Raw genomic sequence first — 22,765 nt, 5'->3', positions numbered from 1 at the left:
CCGGTCCTAATTGGACGCTGGTTTGGATTGCTGTCGCTTGCAAACAGAGCAGATCAGAACAGTCGTTTCTGCAGCGCAGTCGGGGTTGAAGTTGTTGTCGGTGATGGAAAATGCCACTCTCTGAGGTTTTCCAAAAACATTGTTTACATTGGCACGGACGCCGTTTTTTTTTTCAGTGTTATGTAATGGCTTGTCGTTGGACTTGATACTAATCTCCCACAAGCCATAATGAGGCGATTCCCTGTCTTTAACTTGGGTCTGATCAAAGCTACCAAAGTCATATACTCTGATCCTCTCTGCGTGTGATGCTGATCTTCTCTGTACTCACTTCTGTCACACAGCACACTCCGGTGTCAGATTGCATTAATGCTTCTCATTAGTGCAATCTGCTTCCTATCTGTTAATAAAAATGTTGGTATATAAAGCATGAACACACGCGTCAGTTTTCAAAGTTTTTAGTTCTGCTGTCCTTTTGAGGGACGTGTTTTAAAGGCGGAGTCTCCCTTTGGATGTAAATCACTTTACATAACATTAAAGACATTCATTTGATTTACAGATAATGTTATTAGAAATTTCTCCTCTGCCCATGAAATAAATACTCTGCCTGTGAAGCTCGAGTGAGAATGCCGTTTGTGGTAATCTCTCATCTGTGGGACGCACACATGCACTCCCAATGCCACGCGCACACCCAGAAAGGGGCCATGTTGTGTGAACTCTAATCCCCTCCAACAACAGAATGGTACAGTCCAGTAATCCGCTCTCTGTTGCTGTAGCAGCGGTGAGAGGGTTTTGGATGGTAGGTAAGACTGCAGCCGCGCTAAAGACTTTTCCATCTTGCCCTGCTCTGGATAACTAGCGGGCCAAGGGAAACCTTGACGTTGCCACAGATCACACTGAAGGGGTAGGTTTGCCTTTTTTTTTTCTTTTTTTTCCTCTTGAGTCCTCATCTCTTTCTTTGTAGTTATCAGCTGTTTTATTCTGGTTCTGTTTGGCTAACTCCAACTGGGTCTATTCGGTGTGAATGCGAAACTGTGCAGGACTAAAAGTGGGGGGGGGAAGCTAAATAAGCGTCATTATGAAAAAGGTTTGTGCAAAAAGGGTTTAAGATGCAAGATGTTAGATTTATGCTTAAAATCATTATCTTTTTCCTTAATATTATTTCTAACACATTTGAGCAAGTCTGAGTATTTCTTCAACTTGCATCTTAGCAGGTTTTTATTGAAATGTCCTAGCTGTTTTTGTAAATGTGTGCAAAAAAAAACCCGCTTACCTTTTTTTCTGACTAGCTTCCAGTTTCTTCCAAATCAGAAAGCATGAGGCCTAGTGAAGGGAAGCCTGACAGGTACTGGGGTTTTGTAACTGTCTTAATGTGGAGCCTCCAGATGCAGAATTTATACAGAACAAACCCAAAACGTCGCGACAGAGCGTTTGATAGGTGGACATCGATATGCTCCGCATTAAAAAGAAAATCAACGGCCAGGCCAATCCATTAAGGTGCTTTTAAAAGAAGTGATCCAGTTACCCGTTTCAGTAGTCTGTAGGGATTACACCAATGTGCTTATGGCATTCAGGGCCTGCTGAATGGGATCTGGCCCTGCTTTAGTACGCATGGGCCCAGGTTGTACCCGATTCTGCAGTATCCGTGGAGCACATCGGTGTGACTGAGTGGACAAACAGAACCTAAACCTCAACCAGGTTTAGAGGGACTTGCTTTGGTCTCTGCATTACAATGGAGACTCATCATTTCTTTATTCCTCTTCATTAAGTGACATTTTTATTGGCAAGCGACCTGAGTTCATTTTAATTATAGTTTTATTACATTTGGTATTGTAAACTAAAGAATGCAGTGCTCACTTTGTGCACCAGTCAATGAGCCAGATGCTGGAATTGGAACATTTTCACTTTATCGCCTCTGAATGGCGATCAGCAAGTCAGACACATGAATAGCAACATATACTATGTTAATACATAACTGGGGATGCTTTCAAAATCAGAATTGGCCTGAAGGAAAACTAGAAATTTCACCCAACAAGAAAGATCGGATCAGTGCTTCTCTGGTTCTGGGATCTCTTTTGACATTTTTCCAAGATCCCAGAAGTAAAAATAGCTTTATGTAGAAGTGTTTCACTATTTCCAACTCTACATTCGGTAGATAAGTTTCAAGCTGGTTAAAGAAGATTCACTCATCGGGCTTCTAGTAATTGTAAGCAAAATCTCTAAATTATTTTAGTTCTTGTATAGAATGATACAAAAAATAATCACAGCTCAGCTTGAAAGGCAAACATAACTCTTATCCAGTTTTATTGTTGCATCGGCCAAAATCCATAAAAATCCCAAAGTTACAGATAGGCATGCAAGAAGCATGAAAATGCTGAGGATTGTCCTATTTTTATAAAGATTGGACCTGTCAATACGCGTTTATTCCTTTTTTAAGCCAATTTTTGTTTAATAATAAAGTGAAGCATTTAAATATTTTTTCTGGCTTTCCATAAATATTTACATTCCAAGTGGATTTGATACCCTGCTGCTTGTGCAGGAGAACAGCCGCTGTAAAGCAGTTTTAAGTTTTAGTTTCTAAGTTCGTCTTAAAGTTATGACAAAATTATTAACATATTGATCATATATAAATATGACAGTCACTGCCAAGATTAATAAAACAGAAGTCTCTGCGCATATTTCAAAAGTAATGTAAACTATTTTCCACACTCTTAGACTTCTTTATGGCCAGTTTCAAATTGTCAAATAATTGAGTGCATCGCTAAAAAAAAAAAAAAAAAAAGAAGGGAATTTTCTACTGTGAGACAGTATTTATTGATTGACTAATTATTTTTCTATTGATCATTGAGCAGAAAAATAAGGAGATATACATTTGGTAAATGGATAAATAGTAAAAATTACATATTCTCCCATAAAATCAAAATGGTAACATTACCATGCATGACTTTTAATTCAAATGTACACATATGTGAATAATGCTAACATAAGACTTCTCTTCTTTTTTATTATTATTTTTCTCAAAATACATTCCAGATGAAACTATTTGTAGTCCCTTTGTTCTGGTCCAAGTGAATCTGAAGGCTCATTTCAATTTGACTTCAGAGTGAGATTTGGATGTTTTTCTTTTTTTTTTTTAAGGTAAACTCCCGGGACTCGAGTTGAAACTATTAAAAAGTAAACAAACTCGACGCTGACATTGTGCTGTGTGCATCAGTAAAGAAAATTCCCGAAATTACAGCTACATCTACTCAAAATCTTAGTGAGGTTAGTGTGCCTACAAATGTACATTTATGACAGAAGCTTTGATCAGACGGGCTCTTTTTCCCCCCCTCACCACTGTATAAACAAGAGCTTACATAATATTCAGCTCTCTGAGGTTATTCACCTAAATCATGTTAGGTTTATATCTCATGGTGCCCGAACACTGATTCTATCCGCTTCGAACCTATCATTTCAGAAAAACAGTTGCTCTTTTTGCAGGGAACAACGTGAGGATTACAGAATATGATATATTTATAAACGGTGTTCCTTGTAAACATCCAGCGTAGCAGAACAGGAAAGGATCAGCATGAGATTCTCACTTTATCATAACCTTGAGGGGAAAGTACCACAGTTTTACTTAAGGAAACACTTTAACAACACTATATAACATAATCTAATTTCTTTTATAGTATTTTTTTATTTAAAAGAGAAAAGTCTCAAATCTACTACAAAGAGAATTGACTTAGTAAGAGTGACATGGTGCTTATTTAATTTTTATCTCATGACTATTAATGTTTTTTATAATACTAGAAATACAGCTGAATGTGTCCTTCATTTAACTAAGAAAAAAGTCTGCTGTTTTTGGGGGGGGGGGGGTTTCAGCCAGCTCACCTGCAGTGCACAGGATGGGGGTTGTGTCTGTCCATCACAGGGTAACACAAATAGACAAAAATAAACAAACAAACACACACGCTCATAAAAGAGGGAAATTTTGATCAATTAAACAAAAAGTCATGTTTTTGGGAGAACGCCGGAGTACCCAGGCTTTCTCCTGGCACGGGTTCTCCATGCAGGCAGAACCCGTGCCTGCAAGGAGCGGACATGCAGACTCCATGTAACTTTAACTTTAACAGCTTCTCCAAAGTGCGCCTCCATGCAGCCAGAGAAAATTCCATCACTCTATCATTTTCTCTGCCATCTCATTAAAAGAGCATTAGAGGGTTTTGTAGTTTTTAAAACTTTAGTATACCTGAGTACTGGTAACCAGCCCATGCCTATTTCCGACTTATTTTAACTTAAAATAGCAGTTCATAATGTAATAAAGAGCTGGCAAAAAATGTGCTTATTACTGAGAATCAAAATGTTGCGGTAATCTTACACCGAAAACACAAGCAAGAGCATAGCATCTAATTGCACCAACTTAAACTTGCCTAATCAGTGTGTACAGTATGAAGTGCTACAAGCTTATTAGGAATCCCTTGAGGATTGACTGGGGTAAGAATGTCTGACCAAATACAAGATGGGAGATTTGCCAGGATGCAGCGATCTCTGCCGCACCGTCATCCGCGATGTGATGGAATCTGCAACAATCACCAAAGCCAGGAATGGACAAATTACAAAACGTAGCTGTTCTTTCTGCAGGAGACTCGTGTTCATGCGCCGGTGGATTTACTGCAGCCTTTCGCCATTCGCCTCTAAACCATCTGGTCTTCTGTCCAAAAGATAAACCTGAGATACCCTCGCCTAACTGCATAGACAGATCACCGATTAGGTTCTGAAAAGTCAAAATCACTTATCAGCTTCAAGTGAAACGGTACCCAACACACTGGAAGACCGTTTGTATAAAATAAAAGAGTAAAGCAATGATAGGCCTCTCTTTCTGCACGTGGCAGAGCATCTTAGATCCTGTTATTGGGTCGCGGCCTTGGCTGCACTAGCACAGTTTTACTCAGAGTATTAGTCAGTTTGTTCTAAAATTAGATACTGATTCCCGATCCTTGACCAGTACAAATATTTTCTTCAGCTGCACCTCTGGCTGTGGAATAATATCAGGGTTTTTTGTTTTTTTTTAAGCAACAAAGCTGGCTAAACTATCCTCAGAGAAACATGCAAGTCACTACACTTTGGCTAATTAAAGAGGACAGTCTTACTGTCATGTTGGAGGCTCAAGGGATTCCCCTGGATTATTCTTTGATTGTAGTTGGACCACTTGGAAGGAGGTTCAGATCTAATCCCACCCGCCAGCCCCTGTTGCAGAGTTAGGTTTCACTGCTCTGTCTTGTCGCTACATCCAAGTGACTATACAATTGCTGTTTTTTGGTGCTAGGTTTTAGGAGAGCCCCCGTGTGTGGCATTAGATGAAGCTCCATCCAGGTGTGAGAAGACTCCGGCAGAGGCGGGGGAGTCGTGGCTGCAAGTGACGCCCCCACCGGGCCTTAGCCCGACCTCCTCCCACCAGGAGGAACCCACAGAGGAGCAGCGACTACAGTTTCTGGTAAGATCATTTTGTTTTTGTTCTCATCAACAAAAACATCAACTTTTATAAATAAAGGTTGAGATGTATTGCAGCTGACAAACACCATTTTGATCATTTAGATCTTGTTTTTCCTGTGCAAGTTTAAAGTTACAGTATGTTATTTTTAACGAAAAATATGTATTTTTCATATTTGTTAAAATTATTACTATGTCATGACTGTATAATACAAGATCATTTATGGAAAAGATCAAGCTCCTCTGCCTTCCACCTATGAAGCTGCTGTCATTTTAACAAATACACCACTCCTGGTCAGAAACAACCAATCACAGCAAGGCTGTCAATCACTCCTGTGTACACACCATCCACATCCTCTTGCTTGCTCTCGCTACGCTTCAGCTAGTACAGTGTTTCCCAACCCTGGTCCTCAAGGCACACTGCCCTGCATGTTTTAGGTATTTCCTTGCTTCAGTGCAGCTGATTTCAATTGATGACTGATTAACAGGCGTTTGTTGAACTGCAATCAGTTGAATCAGGCACATTAAAGCAGGGAAACCTCTAAAACATGTAGGACAGTGTGCCTTGAGGACCAGGGTTGGGAAACAATGAGCTAGTACACTACAGCAAAGCCTGCCACAAATGCTAAGGCTAGTTAGCAGGGCCACCAATAACTAGCGCATAATTGGTTTCCTAAGTTGTTTCTAGTGGTTACCAAATTGAGCAGCGCTTTTGCGAGGGTAATTGACAGTGCCAAGACTTTCCTCCTGGCTCTGATTGGCTGTTTTTAACAACAGTGAATTTTGTTTAGATTGCAATAGTAGTACTGGGAGAAGGCAGAGGAGCTCAATCTTTTCACATATTGTCTGTCTGATACTATGCTGTCATGACATGATGATGGTTTTAACAGATGCGTTAAAAAACATATTTTTGTAAAAGTTACATACTGCAGCAGAAATGCTTTGGGAATGCGAATATGCTCCTGAGACCAGGTTTAAAGAGTGTGTTCCATAAATCTCACCTATACTCTACTTTGAAAGATGTACTCCCATAGAAAGATGTGTTTGCTCTTTGTATTTGTCTGAATTCGAAAGAAAATGAAGGGATTACCATATTATCTCTTTAAATACCACATTCCACACACATATGTCACAAACCTTGATCTGCTCTTTTCTTAAGCCAAACTAAATAATCTACATACATGATGTTTGTTGGTCTGTTCACAGACTGAAGGAGGTGGATGGTTATATTTATTGTATCAATCATGTTCTTAGTTTCCAGGTATTGAACTAGTGCTTTTAAACAGCTTCCTATTAAGTGTTTACCTATTTACTCAATAGTTTTTTTTTTTTTTTGGGTTTTTTTTTTGTTGTTGTTTTTTCCCCACCAGGGGGTCTTTTGTGGGCTCTAGTGTCCCTTATATGACAGTAGGCTGACAGGAAAGGGGAGAGAGAGGGGGGGGAAGACATGCGGCAAATGTTGCCGAGTCCAGGAATCGAACCCACGTCGAGCAGGGCCGGATTTAGGAGGATGGGGGCCCCTGGGCTGGAGTCAGGATGGGGGCCCCTGGGCTAGAGTATATATATATATATATTTGTATGTGTTTGTTTTGTTTTAGAGGATGAACAGAAAATGACCGAACAGTAAGTTTTGACAACTTACAACTTTAATAAGCCAGTTGTCACAAACTACAAACAACTCTGAACTCTTTTCTAGAAAGACTAAACCACATGTTGGGGTTGAAACTAGAATATGATGCTTGCATCACAAAATAAAATCACTGAATAGTTATTGTTGCCTGGACTTCAACACAAACTATAAAACAGATTGAGTGCAAGAAAGTGCAATGCTCAAATATACTTTTACAAAGCAAAGCGAGTAAAACAATATTTATACAAATATCCCCAGCATTTACAAGTTCATATAAGTACAAGTGGAATATATCAAAACTCAAACTTTTTCTTTGGTTTTAAAGTTCTTGGTAAATAGTGGAGGAAATAAATGTCAAAAAAGTGCTTCTCTGCCAGTCAGACAGAACATGGATATAAACAATATCTTCTGGAAAAAAGAGATCAGGCATACTGTAGTTTTCAGAAAATATCCTGACCCAGGTAAGTCCAAAGTGCTGCCCTCTGAAGGATTTTTTAAAGTTTAGGCATTTGCGTTCAGTTGCGTGCTTCCAGTCACTGAAACCAGTTTCAAAGTTTGACTGAGTATTAGCATTGCTGAAAATGCGGCATGCAAAACAAAATGCAGCTCCGGTGGATGGAGAGTAGAGCAGCCACGATCTTTCGATGTACTCACCATTTAACATCTTGCGTTTAAAGTGAGATTTGGAGAAGTGACGCTTTTGATGCTTGTACAACCGTTCTGATGCTTGAAAGCCAACATTCATATTTTGACAGCTCTCCGGTCCTCGCTCTGCCCAGTAAGCTCGCACGGACTCGTCAATTTCCCCCCAATGCGCCGGATCGGTACTGTACGGATCCACAGTCGTCTTTCCATCTGCGGAAGAAGATCCCGCTTCCACCAACTCTGACTCCACAGACGCCAGTCCAGCCACCGACTCAGTCACGGTTATAGGTTCTGGCGGGATCTTAGTGCCGGTGTTAGCATAGCTAAGGGTTTGAGGAGCGGGGGATAATAATGTTTCTGCGCCATCTCCGCTAACAGGTTTAAAAAAGCCTGCCAGTTTAGGCATTTTGTTTGTCGCCTCTTTGGCGCGATGCTCATTTTCTTTTCTCTTCCTTCTTTTCTGCGCTCCGCTGTCATATTTCCTGTTGTCCGCCATTGCAAAATAATATTCCCTTGACGCTCCTCCTCCCCAATGCGTAAGATGCGTCAAAAGTGGACCAATAACAAGCAAGCATTCAAGATGGACGTTTGCCAGAACAAATTGGAACATTTTTCATCGGTGCTCTCAAAATCATGGTAGTCATTGATTAAATTCTGACACTATCCATTCACAAAAATATAAAACATCCTTCGGGGCCCCCGAAATGCCGGGGCCCCGGGCTGCAGCCCCGGTAAGCCCCTGCTAAAATCCGGCCCAGACGTCGAGGACTGAAGGCCTCCAAATGTGGGCCCAGTTATCCGCTACGCCACCACAGCACGCCCATATACTTAATATGTTAACAGAAGTTTACCTATTAAGTGATGGAGTGATTAAAACCACAGACGTTTGTGCCACCGGACATTTCCTCTGACCTCATGCTTTAGTTTTTAATACCAAAACCGCACAGATTATTCGAAATCTTTTCTTTACCCTTTATGGTGAGTGAATTTGCATGTCGCACAGTCTCTGCGAGAGGTTTTGCTGTAAAATAAGGTTTTGCTGTTTTGTATTATATTTTCATTGTTTTAAGCAAAAACAAACTGGATTGACATTTTAAAGTGGCTTTATCATATTTTAAAATACTAATTGGTAGTATAAATCTTTACCATAAGATGATATTAGATTTTAAAATCAGTCTTTTTTCCCCTGCAAAGGCTGGAAGCTCAAATAAATAGAAATGAGCCGCTTTGCTTTCCTCTGCTCAGCCTTCCTATTAATTTCTCAAAGTTATGCTCTCTCTTTGAATAGCATGTGTACTGTATAAAATACAGTTCTAAACGGCTTCCTCAGCTTCCAACTTCTATACTGCAAGTAGCTAACTTTGACCTGTCTTCACTCAGTAACAGCATCCGCACTGAAGAGTATTGTCAGCAGAACCTTTTAGTGTCTGGGTTTGCTGTGTTCTGACTGGAAAAAAAAGATCAAATTTGAGCAGCTCTGATTGCCGGCCACAGCTGAACATCAGGCAGCTGCTCTGAAACATTTGCTGCCAGTGGTGACGATTCCTGTAAACCAGGGTGTGCGGACATCCTTTAAAAGTCTTCCTGCATCTAATATTAAGGCCTTAAAATGTCTTAAATTAATTTAAAAAGAATTAAGTTCGCGTTAAACACATTAATCCTAGGTCTTAAATTTTTTTTCTGCAGGACTGTTCTGTCAGTGAAAAGTTTGAGTGGTATGCAGACATCTTAATTGCGTTCTGTGATTCAAGGTGATTGAGGCTGCAGCTAATAAACCCCTGCTAGCTTGCATGGTTGCCAACCATACAGTGGTAGATGCATTCTGTGCCAAAAGCTTGTCTCTACGGGTGATAAGTCTGTAGAGAGCATAGCAAAATATCTGATTTTCCTTTATACTTTTCCGTCATGATGCAGGTCTTAAATTTCAATCACAGCGGTCTTTAGGAAGTCTTAAATTTGAAACCTGCGGAAACCGTGTAAACACAGGTAACCTAATGGACGGCCATTGGACTAGTTAAAGGAAGAGCAGAACACTTTGGCGTATGCTTTAAGGATAGCTGCTCTATATGCAACAGGACATCCTGACTCGGTACACACCATTCTTGTCCTCAGTGCTGCGACTGACGCACAATCAACCAAATCAGACCACAGATTGTGTTTTAATTATCTTTATTGTCTCGCCGCGTCATCGCTGGTAACAGTACAGTATTTCTTCCAGTCAGCTGCTTGTGGTCAGCAATTAGCCAGTGTGCTCTGTAGCTTTCCCCCCCTATGCAGTCGATAGGTAATGCTTCATTCAGACCCTGTGGCCATGCTGAAATAAGCTGATTTCTGCTCTGCTTCTCCTGCATGTAAGCTGCATTTAGAATAATTAGAGGATGGTAAGCTTTGTAATGCCTCTGCAGTGTTGTACCAGAGGTCAACATGGAAAGTAAAGTCAATATATTCTGTTTTGCATAAAATTATGACAGTATGACCGTGCGCTGTAAAAGTATTCATATCCCTCATCCGCTTCCTCATGTTATCAGGTTTATTCGCGACAGACCAACAGAGACGTTGAATCATTTAAAGTGAACTGAGTTTCATCTTATAAAATAAACAAATCTGAAAGTTTGTCATGTTGCTTTTCTTCAGCAGGGAGAGGGAAGCTGGTCAGAGTCGACGGAAGAATAAAGGAACTGAATGATAAAAGAAAACCTGTCAGAGGGAGCACAATTTTAATATTGTGATAACAATAAAAATTATAACTTGCAAAAAGAAGTATTACTTAGTTTTTTTTTATTGTTTAACATCAACAACTGTCATTTATCAAGACGGTAATAAAGTAGAAATTCTCGCCATGATTAACAAAAATTAATGATAAATTATAAACGATAATGCCCACATATAGTGTCAGGGTGGCCTAATCAAATCCATGCCTAAATCAAATTTTTAATGTACGATAAAATTTGAAAATTGATGCTTTTGCACTCTGCCTGGACCTTTGCAAAGAAAAATTCTAAACAAGTTGCTGCTTTAAGAGAAAAATGATTCTGCAGTGTATTGGTTCAGGGGAGACTGGATACAAATGCATGCCACACTTTTAAGATTTTAATGTCTAAACAAACAAATAAATAAAACTATAATTTTCTTTGCACTTCACACTTATTAGCCACTGTATGTTGGTCTGAAGTGACAAAATCCAAAGAACATGACTTTTTCAAGACACTTGTTTGTTTATATGATTTATTTTACTTGCATTATATGTTATACTTATTGTTTGTTTTTTTTTATTACACCTTTCAGAGATAATTTTTGGACTGATTATCAATAACTGTCATAATTTTTGGTCCAGGAACGGGAGCTGAGCAGGAAGAGAAAAGAATGTGAAAATCTTGAGCATGAAGTAAAGAAGCGACAGAAGCGATGTCTGGATTTGGTGAGAAAACATCCTTTGGTTCTCCCGTCAGCCGCTGCTTTTTATTTTAAAGACGAGGTGACTCTGAAGACTGGGCTTGTGTGTCCAACAGGAGAGCCAGCTTGAGGATGAGCAAGGCAAAAATGAGCAACTAAAGGAGGAGGCAGAACTCCTCAGGAGGAAGGTGCAGCTGCTCGACCAGGTCGCTGTTCAACCAGTTCTGTCCCAGTCAAGTTGATGCAGTGAATTCACTGGGAACTGGTCAGTTAACGCGTTGCTGTCTCTTAGACTCGGGCTGAGAATGAGGAGCTGAGGGAAGATCTCTCTGAAGTGACCGCTCAACACAATTCAGTTCTCGAAGAGAACCAGAGACTCCGTGCCAAACTGGAGAACCTAGAGCAGGTCCTAAAGGTATCCCATTGCACGTCTCATACTTCTTCACTGCAAAAACACAAAATCTTACCAAGTATTTTTGGTCTGATTTCTTGTGCAATTGTCTTAATACATTTGAAATTAGGCAAAACTAACTTTAAGGTACCTTTCTACCATGATATCGGAGTTAATTCCTTAATGTTATTTTAAAAAGTACTAGTGCCATTGGCCAATTATTTCACTTATAACAAAAGGAAAATGTCTTTTTATAAGTGAAACAATCCAGAAATGTTATATATGGAACAATTTGCCAATGGAACTAGTACTTTTTTAAAACCGCTATTAAGGAATTATTAACTTAAAATAAACTCCTACATCTTGCAGAAGAAGTTACTTATAAATTAGCATTCTTATTTCAAGTGGAGTACGATATTTGCATTAGAGACTAGACACTGTTTTTGCAGTGTCGTGTGATTTCAGTTTGAATCTTAACCAAGACGATTTAAATGTTTGAAGTGGATTTGCTTATTATTGTGGCTGTTGTGTCTTTTTTTTCCCCTTAAAGCACATGCGAGAGGTCGCCGAGCGAAGGCAGCAGCTGGAATTGGAACATGAGCAGGCACTGGCTATCCTTAAGTTCAAACAGGATGAGATCAAAAGGTTACAGCGGGTAAGAAACACACCATCATGAACACTGCGTGTTTCACAAAAGTTTCTCTTGATAAACGTTGTTTTATAAGAAAATGTGGTGTTTTGTCCAGCAGGAGGCAACCTTAGGGCATATAAAAACCTTTTAATCAACATAGCCTACTGTGTTGCGAGTTATTTTTAATTTTTTTACATATTAACAGCTAACTTTAACATCTGTTTACTTATTAGGCTCAGTTATTTGCCAAGAGGGAGCATGAAGGAGTGGTTCAGATGCTGGAGGTGAGTTTGTTTAACGCCACTGTGATTCCTGCACACAGTATGTAACCAAATAAGCACATTTATTTTACACCATGCAGCACTTCTGTTCCCACTGCAAACCCCTGAGGTGCTTATGAGAAGTTAGGTTTTTGTAAAAATGATAATAACAAAGGCAGTGAAATGACGTAAAAGAGCTGAGCCCACGGTTTTACAAGAGATCTCCTCTTGAATACTCCAATGCGGTTTGAATTGAACAGATGGCTTCTCTGTCGCTTAGTGACTTTCTTACTCGCTGTGAACTTCACTGCAATACAGTTTGTATAAAAATAACTCAAGCCAGCCGTCAGGCAGTTAGAAACCCCGTCTGATTGGCGGCTAATTTTGAATTTAAAAAAGAAAAATTCTTGCGTCCTTGTTGTATCGCGATGTGACTCACTGAAAGGCAAAAGGTCATCATCGTCCAAATTTGAGCAACGTACACGTTTTGTCATCAGAGCTGCTCATTTTGCTTTGTGAGTTTGTTCCTTAAAGAAAGTGTGTGTTTTATTTTAGGACTTGACTCAGCTCGTGTTCCAGAGGGAGCTGGTAGAGTATTATTTGCTCCTCGCTTCCTTCCTTCCTTCTCGGCTCCTCTCACTTTCTCTCTCTCTCTCGTTTTTTTGTTGTTGTTTTTTTAAACCCAAGACAATCGTAGGAGAAAGTCTCTGTCCCCTGCAGAGAGCACATGCTTTGTCACCAACTCAAAACGCAGCCGTTCCCAGTCTGCTGAAAACGTGTTTAGGAGAGAATACCGATCTCTTTCGAATGCCAGATCTTAACTGCTGAGGGCCAAGAGACATTCTAGTGATTCTGGCTTCCAACAACATGGACTCAAACTTCTGCTTTTTCTACCCAACTAAAATATATTTTGTTCCTTCCAGAATCCCCTTTTTTTCTCAAGCATGTGTTTTGTGTTTGTAAACCTCTGTTTGTCCTTTGCTTCCTTTTCTTGCTAACCAGAGTACGCTGGACTGCATGCAGGTACTTCCTGGCCTCAAACCAATGAGCCGCCAACCCTAACTTCCCACGTCCCTCACTGACTTGGGAAAACACACCTCAGCTGCTTTTAGTTTAACCCCCTCACAATCCTGCACACAGTCCTACCGCCTTTTGTGTTCAACAGTGTCAAGTTACTAAACTCTTAGTTCAAATCAGGCCAATCACCTGAGGTCAGAAACAGATCTGTGACAGAGTTTCCCAGAACATTTATCGTGTTTGTTCATCTTTGCTACATGTAACAAAACAGATTGTTGTTTGTCATCATTTTCGCTCGGGGCTTAAAAGATGATTTGTGCCCGGGCTTTAGGTAACCACTGATATGTGTAGGTGAGAGCTAACAGGAAATGTTGTTCAGACAGTTTCAGCCTGCAGCTTTTGTCAGACCAAGCCCGCTTGAAAACTCCCACCACAGCCGGAAGTGAAATCAGCCGCATATAGAAACTTGAGCTGAGCTGTGTGAAACCCCTTCTACCTCCCTACCCCCAAACCCTCCTTGCAAAGCTACACCAAACCTCGCTGTTCAGTGACTCTGTGTAAGTGGGTGTGAGACTGAAGCAACATGTCTCGCTTTGTGCTCTCTCAAAGATTCCCTTACATTTTCTATCATTACCGTCCCATTCCTCTTATTCACCTCTCTTTTTTTCCCCCCATTGATCCTTAAAATGTTTGTCGTGTGTGTTTGTCGTGTCTCGTGTGTTTGTGACTTAGAGTGTTTTTTTATTTTTTTATTTTGAAGTCATTTGTCTAGTCACCAAAACGCCTGTAGGTTTCATTGAGTTTGTTTAGGCCTGTCACAAAAACAAATTTTGCAGGGGGATAAATCGTCCCAGAAGTTTATTTATTTTATTTGTTTCGAACGTGATAGAAGTACAATATCACACACATAAACAAGGAATGCAAAAGACACATATTTTTGTACCACAATAATCTTAACATGCTTGAAAAGGTTTAGGAAGAAGTAAAAAAAAACAATTTCTATTATTGCGATAAACGATAATATTGTTGTTTTGAGACTATTTTTCAAGTAATATGATGTTAACAGAAAATAATAATGCAAGTTAATCCTCTCAAAGATCAATAAACTTTTAAGTTTTGATGAAAATTTTAAACTTGAACTAGAAGACATTTTAAATATAAAAAATAAACAAACAAAACACCCGAAAACAACAAATAAAATGGAAACTAAAGTCTTTGCAAAAGCCTTTTGTCATCCGGTCTTTGGCAGAAAGCGAGACACGTGAAGAACTAAACCGTGCCATTTGAAATGATTGAGTTTGTTTCAGTTTATCTGGCTATTAACGTATTTATTGCTCAGTTGTGTGAAATTTGCCACGTCCAAAATGTGGACTTTGATTATACAAAAGGGTTTTGCGCTGACATATACAGTGGCTTGTTAAAGTATTCACAACCTTGCAGATACTTCAGACTTTGTCACTGTTAAAACCATAAACTTAATTGTATTTTGTTGGAATTCTGTTTGATGTAATAACACTAAGTAGAGAGTAATTGCAAAGGGGAAGGAAAATTATAATTTTTTTCAACAAAAAGAAATCTAAAAGGTTTTGCATTTATTTGTTTATTTTATATTTTTCCACTGACGCTCCTAAATAAAAGAGCTCTGGGAGAGCTGCAGAGGTAATCAGCTTAAATGGAAAATACTTAACATGGAAAAATAGTGGTGGCAGCATCATACTGTGGGGATTTATTTTTTCTGAGCTGGGTTGATGGTTGATGCTGAATATTTGAGTCTGAACTGAACATACAGACAGCGCTGTAATGCAATGGTTTTAGAACAAACCATGTTCATATGTTTGAATGGCCTAGTCAAAGTAGAGATGTAAACTTACAGTCTGCAGGACTTTAAAACTGCTTTTCAAAGATGCTCACCATTCCATCTGACTGAACTATTTTGCCAACAATTCAGTCTCTAGATGTGTAAAGCAAGTAGTAAAAATACCTGCTGCTGTGATTGCAAATAGATTTTTTTTTTCAACTCATTGATTCTAGGCAGAACATAAGTGCACTCCACACGTTTTAGAGTTTTATTTGTACAACAAAATGAATCAATCTACGTACCATTTTCCTTTTATTTTATTATACAAGCATTACATTGTGTTGATCTGTTTCATAACAAAGTATATTGAAGTTTGCTGTTACGGAGCAACTAAATGGTAACCAAACATGCTGAAACGTGGATGTGGCCGGTTGTTATTTTTACTGTAGCGTCTCCTAAGTGTTTCTGTGTTGCGTTCAGTCGAAGGTACGAGAGCTGGAGGAGAAATGTCGCAGTCAGAGTGAGCAGTTCGGCCTGCTGTCCCAGGAGTTGGAGAAGTTCCGGCTGCAGGCCTCCAAAGTGGACCTGGCCAGTTCCACCCTCCTCAACAATCCCAGCCTCTCAGTTCTGACCAACGGGGTGGGCCTGACTACCGAACGAGGTGAGCTGCAAAACGTCGTCCTTTACTGTCTGTTTCTTCCTGCTTTAATCATTAATGGACTTTTAAGATTTTGCCGCCTCAATGACTTTATTGCTATGTGATCTAAATCATTTCATTGTATCTCTGGTTGGAGGATAGATGTTTAAGTAACAGCTTTACTGGATCACCTTGCATCCATCTCCCCACAAACACTGAGCAGATTCCCTGTTCCCTGAAGAAGAGCAATCCTACAGCATGATGCTACCACCACTCTATTTTATTGTCGAAGACAAGGTTTGGTCATATGTAGCATTTTGAACTTTACTCCTTCTTCCACGCGTTTGTCGACTCGTGGCAAACTGTAAACAAGACTTCTGATAACTTTTGTCCAACAATGTCTTGCTTTTTAATGTCGCTCTTTCTGAAAGGACAGATCTGTGGAGGGATGCAACTAACTAATCCGCCAACAGGTTCCCCCTCAGAGGTGTACATCTCTACAGCTTCTCCAGAACTGCCATGGGCCTCTTGGCTGCTTCTATGATTAAGGCGGACAGCCATGTGTTGGTTGACAAGTATGGGTGGGTAGAAATATCGATTCATCAATGCGTTGCGATTAACGTTTTCCAACTCGATATCGATTTGGTGTGTTTGTGCCATGGTGAGAAACACTTTTGTGAGATCTGGGGACGTTTTAATGTTTTACGGTAAAGCCTACCACATCCTCCATTTCCCACACGAAGAACAGCGCTGAATAAGCTTGATGAGCTAGATGAGCAGCTAGGGCCTTTTTTTTTTTTTTTTTTGTCTTTTTACCGACAAGCATCCATTGCAGACCTGCAGGCCGAGACGCTGCACGTCCTCACTACCTCATTACTGTGTCAGCTCGGTGTCGCATGTAAACAGGTTGATGTGAAGTAGTCTTCATCTTAAGTTCTTTGGTGGTTGACAAACAGCTTTTTGCTGTGCGTTATCACCAACTGGTGAGGTCGCTCAAACATGCTTAACATTGATGTTTCAACAGTGATGTGAATTATCTCAGTTTCCACAAGAAAAAGGAGAATTAAGTGTAAATACACTTCAATTTTCATATTTTAACCTTTATGCTCCATATTGAGCACAACTGTTGCTGTTCCTGTGCTATCATGATGGTGATGTATACCACCATGTTTGGATCGATATTGAATCAACAACACCCTTTATGAAGCTTTAATTTTCTCCCTAACTTCTCTGCTGTGTTCTTGATGATTTTCCTTCACAGACCAGCTGCAATCATGCTGAGAATAAACCAGAAACAAGTGGATTCTGTTTACCAAATTAAGATTTTTGCGTCTTTTACTTTTGTTTGACTTCTATTTTAGGCACCCACTACTGTTGCGATGGCTGCTGCTGTCAGTAATGTGTATCCTTATAATCTCTTATCGATCTCTCTGTGTGTGTCTGTGTATTTCTAATGTTACTTCCAGCCTCAGCTGCCTTGAAATGTAACAACACTGCTTATCTGCGCCGCTCCTTTCGTCTCTCTGGATCCCGCCACGTTGCCCGGTGTCTTCACGCTGCTCTGTGCTCTCTATGTGTTTTAGACTGCACTGGTGGCACACTGGACATGGTGTCTCTGGGTGAAATAGCCTTCTGGAGTCTGGAGGGAGGTGACACTCTCTCCTGCCCGGAGGGTAACGATCCACTCGGTACGCTCTCTTGTCTCTGTTCGTGACGCTGTCACTTAAAGCACGGCACGCTCCGATCCGTCATCTCACCCGCACCGTCATCGTTTACCGGGCCTGCTCTTGTTTCCCATCATCACATGTCGGCAAGAGTCGCCGCTCTGCGTTTTAAACGTCTGTGGAGCCTAGAACCTGTTAAGCCCCTTAACACCGTTGGTGTGATACACGGCGACACAAGGTAGCATGACCTCCAACCTCAGACAGATGGAGAACGGATTTTTTTTTTCTCCCCCACCCCCTGCACCGTTTTAATCAGCCATGTTCAACCTTGAGCTGCCTGCATGCCGTACAGTGATCTCACCCACCTGGCAGGTCGCAGACAACCGGGTTAACGTGCAAGGACATGTTTTATCCTCTCCCTCTCTCTCCTGCTAGATGTGGCCGCCGCTTTGCGCAGGGGGTCCACGCCGCACGCAGCAGGACTCTCCAGGGTGGAGCGCTCGCCCGTAACCAAGCACCGAGAGCTGCCCACCATCAGCGTCAGCAAGTCGGGGTCTTCCTCCAAGTCGGAAACCACGCACCTCACCCCCAAATCTGACACCCACCTCAGTCCGCACAAATCGAGCCCGACGCATGAGGTACCCGGCACGTTGTTTTCAATTTTGATGTTGTAACGTCTTGTAGATTTATTAACGGAAACTGCATGAAGTAAATCTGGATCAGACCATTAAATGTTTCTAATATGATACCAGTAAGCTGCAAGGATTTATTTTTTATTCCACCTGCAATAACTGGTTGTAAGTCGCCAGGGCTTTCCTTTAGAAAGTTGTGAGTTTGACTTCAGCTCTTTCCTCTGCCACTTATTGATGTACATTTGAGCAAGGCAGTTATTCCCAGTTTCCCCGCAAGTGTGAAAGCACTTTAAGTATGACTAAAAAAGTGCAATATATATACATATTTATGATTATTCAGGCTGCAGCTCATCAACTTTAAAATATCTGTCATTTGTACTTCATTTGAAAAGTAAATATATTTATGAAAATGTGTTGTCCTGTACATGTTCCATCTCAGTTACTTTTTCATTGATAATCTTTTGAATTAAAAATTGAATTGTGAAATTAAATTAAAACCAGTGGTGGGACTCATTGAAGGGTTGGTAATTAATTAATCTGCAATTAATTGCATTTTAATGAAACCATATTTTGACATTTCAATTTAAAAACCTTTATTATTGCTAAAGTATTGTATAGATAGTCATATGAGCCCAACAATAAAGATATGTATTGTTTTTAACCTGTAGGTATTCAGCCATCAGATTAGTGCAGAGTCCTATCATACGCATTCAGCTTTCAAGCGCTTAAGGAACTCCTGATCATCCATGGAACTTTTTTGGAAAAATGCTACTTTAGCACAACGTACTCTGCAATAGTCTTCCTCAGCATCCCATCAGATAATATTTTGAAGCAAAAATTAACCCCCTGTGGGCCAAGAATAGCAGCTTTGTCGGCCATCGTTGTTATTTGCAGATGTCGCTTGTGCATCAGATTTACTGATGTTCCAGAAACGTGCAAATACAAAGGTTCCGGCCAGAACCCGGCTGTCATCTGATGCAAGCACGGCTGCGGCTGATTATGCAAGTCCTACTTCTGCTCACTCACATCCAATAGATATTTAGGGATTGCTGCTTAGGCTCTACAGTCAGTTCCTACATATTGGTGGTCTGCTTATCTAGTCACCCGTCAGCCCCCAAAGCTTATATTTAGTGAGATAATCCACTCTCTGCACTGTGGATTATGAAGGTTATACAGTAGTAGTTGTGGGTGATTATCTCCCACAAAACTACAAATACAGCATCTTTTACTGCTGCCACTATTTAAAATAAGATGTCAGGTATCCAGTTGGTTAGTGACTAATTTAAAATCAAAGCTCTTCCTGCTGAGCCTGGCAAAACACATTTTCTAAATGTCAGATAAAGTGGTATAGGCAAACTCAATCCAATAAGATTATTATTTTTCAGTCTGTTGATATGCTTGCGGACCTTGGAAGTAAACTTGAGTTACGTTTCGTCCTGTTTTTTGTCTTTGCTTCACTTCCTGTACTTACTCGCAGTTGAGACGGTGGTTTCCTTTACAGTCAACTCTAAACAGCCAGGTTGTTATTTCTAGATAACTCACATATATAACTAATTTGCAGTCGTCTTATATAAAATGTAGTAGTGTGATTCGCCAAATAAAGGCAGCATTATACAAAATTAACTTTTTATTTTTTATTCCAACATCAAAAATATATGTAAAAACATCTGGCTTTGGCTCATTTATGCAAACCCTTGACTCTCCCGTGGCAACCATTTCGGGGTGCCTAAACCCCTGCTAATTCAATGTGCCGTCTATGTCCTTAAACCTCCATCTCTGCACCTCCCTCACTAAGCTCCTTCAGACTAGCAGCAGCAGTAATTACCAAACACCTTGTGGAAATGCACATCTGCTGAGCTCCTAAAAACGGTTGTAAACAGCTTCAAAGGACGACAGCATGGAGAGAAGCACCGCCGACACGACGTGCTACACGTGAAGTGTCAGAAAGAGTAGGAGGTTTTTAAAGAGACAGAGACCAATTTCAATCGGTCAGATATGGTTACGATGTCAAATGTCTTTTAAATTCTTTTTGATACAAATAGCATTTTTATAACAACTGATGTATTATAAAATTGCACTGGAAAATACATATTAGCCCACCTTGAAGGCGTCAATTACTGATTCCCTATACTTTTACCCATTTTAAGCATTACTTGTTTCCCTCAGGTGGACACAGCCAGTGAAGTTGAGGAGTTGGACATCGATGTGGCCCCGGCACCCTACACAGCCAGCAGGGGAGCAGCAAAGCTTCAGGTTTTTATTGCCAGATATAGGTAAGTAATAATTCAACAAAATTTACTGCATCAACAGCTTGTTGAGATAAATGTTGAAGATTAAGATGTTTTTATCGGTAACAGTTATAATCCTTATGATGGGCCGAATGATAATCCTGAGGTGGAGCTGCCTTTGACCGCTGGGGAATACATCTACGTTTACGGCGACATGGATGACGATGGTTTCTATGAAGGTAACTCTGTCTGTTATAGCTTCTTAATAGGGCTGGCCAATATGTTGTTTGCTCAACTGTTTAAAAGTCATGCTACTGGTAATAAGTTCATTCTAATGTGAAAACTTCCAAGCCTCAGTGTTTCCACCTCAAAGAGCACCCCTTGTCTGCGACACCACCCTCAGCTCCTTCACACTAGCCAGTAGCAATTAGCAAACACTTAGAAGAACTGAGCATCCACTGAACTCATTGTACAAGCTACTTCTCTGTGCAACGCTGGTAAAAACATTGTTAGAGAATTCATAGAGGAGCAGTGCTGTAATGACTTCCTAAAGGTGGAGTTTTAGAAAGATCAATAGTTTTTAAAGAAACAGAAGCCGAATGTCAAGGGGTTAAATTACAAAATCTAATTTCTGTCAAGTCATAATTGATATCAATGGCATTTTTAGTAACAACTGAGGGTAACACAGTTACTTGACCGTGTTGTAAAATGGCAGCGTGTGCCTGAGAAATATTTAAGACTGCCCCTTTGATGTTCCTGATTTTACTTGATGTTTAATATTTAATCGTTGCCGTTGTCCAGGTGAGCTGATGGACGGACGGAGAGGGCTGGTCCCCTCCAACTTCGTGGAACGTGTGTCAGACGATGACGTAATGAGCGCGCAGCACCCAGAGACCGGGGACGTGTCGCACAACTCCCTGCTAGACAGCAGCCTGCACAGTGCCAGCCACCAGCAGCACCACCACCACCTGGGCGTCGGCGCCTCAGAAATAGATTCGGTGTCGGCCTCGTCCGTTCCGGCCCCCCTCACCAACGGCCTGGACCTGGATTTGGAGGAGGTGGGAGTGGACGTCGTGCCTTACCCACGGAAACTTACCCTCATCAAGCAGCTTGCCAAGAGCATCATCATCGGCTGGGACCCCCCGTTGGTGCCGGCCGGGTGGGGCAACGTGTGGAGCTACAACGTGTACGTCGACCAGGAGCTGCGGCTGAACGTGCCCTTTGGCGCTCAGACCAAAGCGGTGCTGGAGCGGCTTGACGTCAACCTCAAAGCCTACCGGGTTTCGGTCCAAAGCCTGACAGAGAAGGGCCTGTCAGACCAGCTCCGCTGCAGCATGCTGGTCGGCCGGGACGTCTGCGTGGCGCCCACGCAGCTGCACGTGGACAGAGTTACCGCCACGTCCGCCAACCTGACCTGGCTGCCCAGCAACAGTAACTATGTGCACATTGTGTCCTTGAACGATGAGGAGCGTGAGCTGGTGAAGGCTGGCTGCTACTCGCTGTGCCTCAATAACCTCTCGCCCAGCCTGCAGTACACAGTCAAAGTGGAGGCGCGGCCCCACAGAACGCCGTGGGAGCTCCCTGTGGAGCGGCGGGAACACAGGAGCGCCACCATCAGCTTCAGCACGCTGATGGCAGGTCAGGACCAAATGCATCACACTGTTTAAATTTGTTTCCTCCCCCCATTCAGCATTCAAGTCAAAATAATGCAACACTGGTCACATGGAAGCCTCTGTATTTTTCGTCTAGCTCAAACATTTGATCCAGATTAAGAATTTATACTGCTTTTTTTTTTTTTTTTTTTTTTACAATAATCCCACTGTGAAGTAATTACGTAATTCAGATTCCAACGCATCAGTGGTGACACAAGCCTCTGGTGTACATCCAATAATTTATCTATCATCTGTAGGCGGGGAGCGTTCATGGAAGAGCTGAAAGAACTCACTCAGAAGTTAAAGATTCAGTTGCTGTTGATTTTTAGACAAGATTACTGCCTCTGTTTGTATGTGCAGTTGGATGCATCACTAAAAAAAGACTCATTTTATAGCCACCATACATTCAGCTCACATAACTGATCATTTTAGGCAGCAATTGCCAGTTACTTAGAGCAACATTTACTCTTTCATTTTGCAATATTGATATTCTGCTGAATTCAAAGGAGATATGATATGATAAATACCACACAGACTTACTTTATTGCTTTTCTTCAAGCTCCTTCATTTCTTTAAATGATGTCCACAATAGCTGAGGGACACAAATTATAATTCATAGAATTTCTCCTATTTAAGTTATTGGGGCCTCAGTCAGTGGTTTTAACGTTGGATGCGTTTGCCTGCTTTATGTGTGATGGAGTCTGGATTCGCGGTTCAA

At 41.0% G+C, this 22,765-nt stretch overlaps 1 protein-coding gene across 3 annotated transcripts in view; it reads left to right on the top strand.

Annotated features, from left to right (window-relative positions):
• Nucleotides 1-22,765, top strand: part of LOC122845234 (RIMS-binding protein 2) — a 62,400-nt gene that overhangs the window by 20,795 nt on the left and 18,840 nt on the right. For 2 of the 3 annotated variants that reach the window (XM_044141408.1, XM_044141410.1), the window contains exons 6-18: nt 5,306-5,473; nt 11,079-11,162; nt 11,254-11,343; nt 11,430-11,552; nt 12,079-12,183; nt 12,393-12,443; nt 12,975-13,007; nt 15,715-15,895; nt 17,455-17,559; nt 17,971-18,173; nt 20,334-20,440; nt 20,525-20,634; nt 21,197-22,033. In XM_044141408.1, the coding sequence (XP_043997343.1) occupies nt 5,306-5,473; nt 11,079-11,162; nt 11,254-11,343; nt 11,430-11,552; nt 12,079-12,183; nt 12,393-12,443; nt 12,975-13,007; nt 15,715-15,895; nt 17,455-17,559; nt 17,971-18,173; nt 20,334-20,440; nt 20,525-20,634; nt 21,197-22,033 (2,197 nt within the window). The remainder of the gene's footprint in view (nt 1-5,305; nt 5,474-11,078; nt 11,163-11,253; nt 11,344-11,429; nt 11,553-12,078; nt 12,184-12,392; nt 12,444-12,974; nt 13,008-15,714; nt 15,896-17,454; nt 17,560-17,970; nt 18,174-20,333; nt 20,441-20,524; nt 20,635-21,196; nt 22,034-22,765) is intronic. The other variant, XM_044141409.1, reaches the window with a different exon arrangement.

Source organism: Gambusia affinis, linkage group LG15 (assembly GCF_019740435.1).
Source record: "Gambusia affinis linkage group LG15, SWU_Gaff_1.0, whole genome shotgun sequence".
Classification (NCBI taxonomy): Eukaryota; Metazoa; Chordata; class Actinopteri; order Cyprinodontiformes; family Poeciliidae; genus Gambusia; species Gambusia affinis.
Note: the sequence above shows the minus strand (reverse complement) of the source record. Positions and strands in the feature narration are given on the sequence as shown.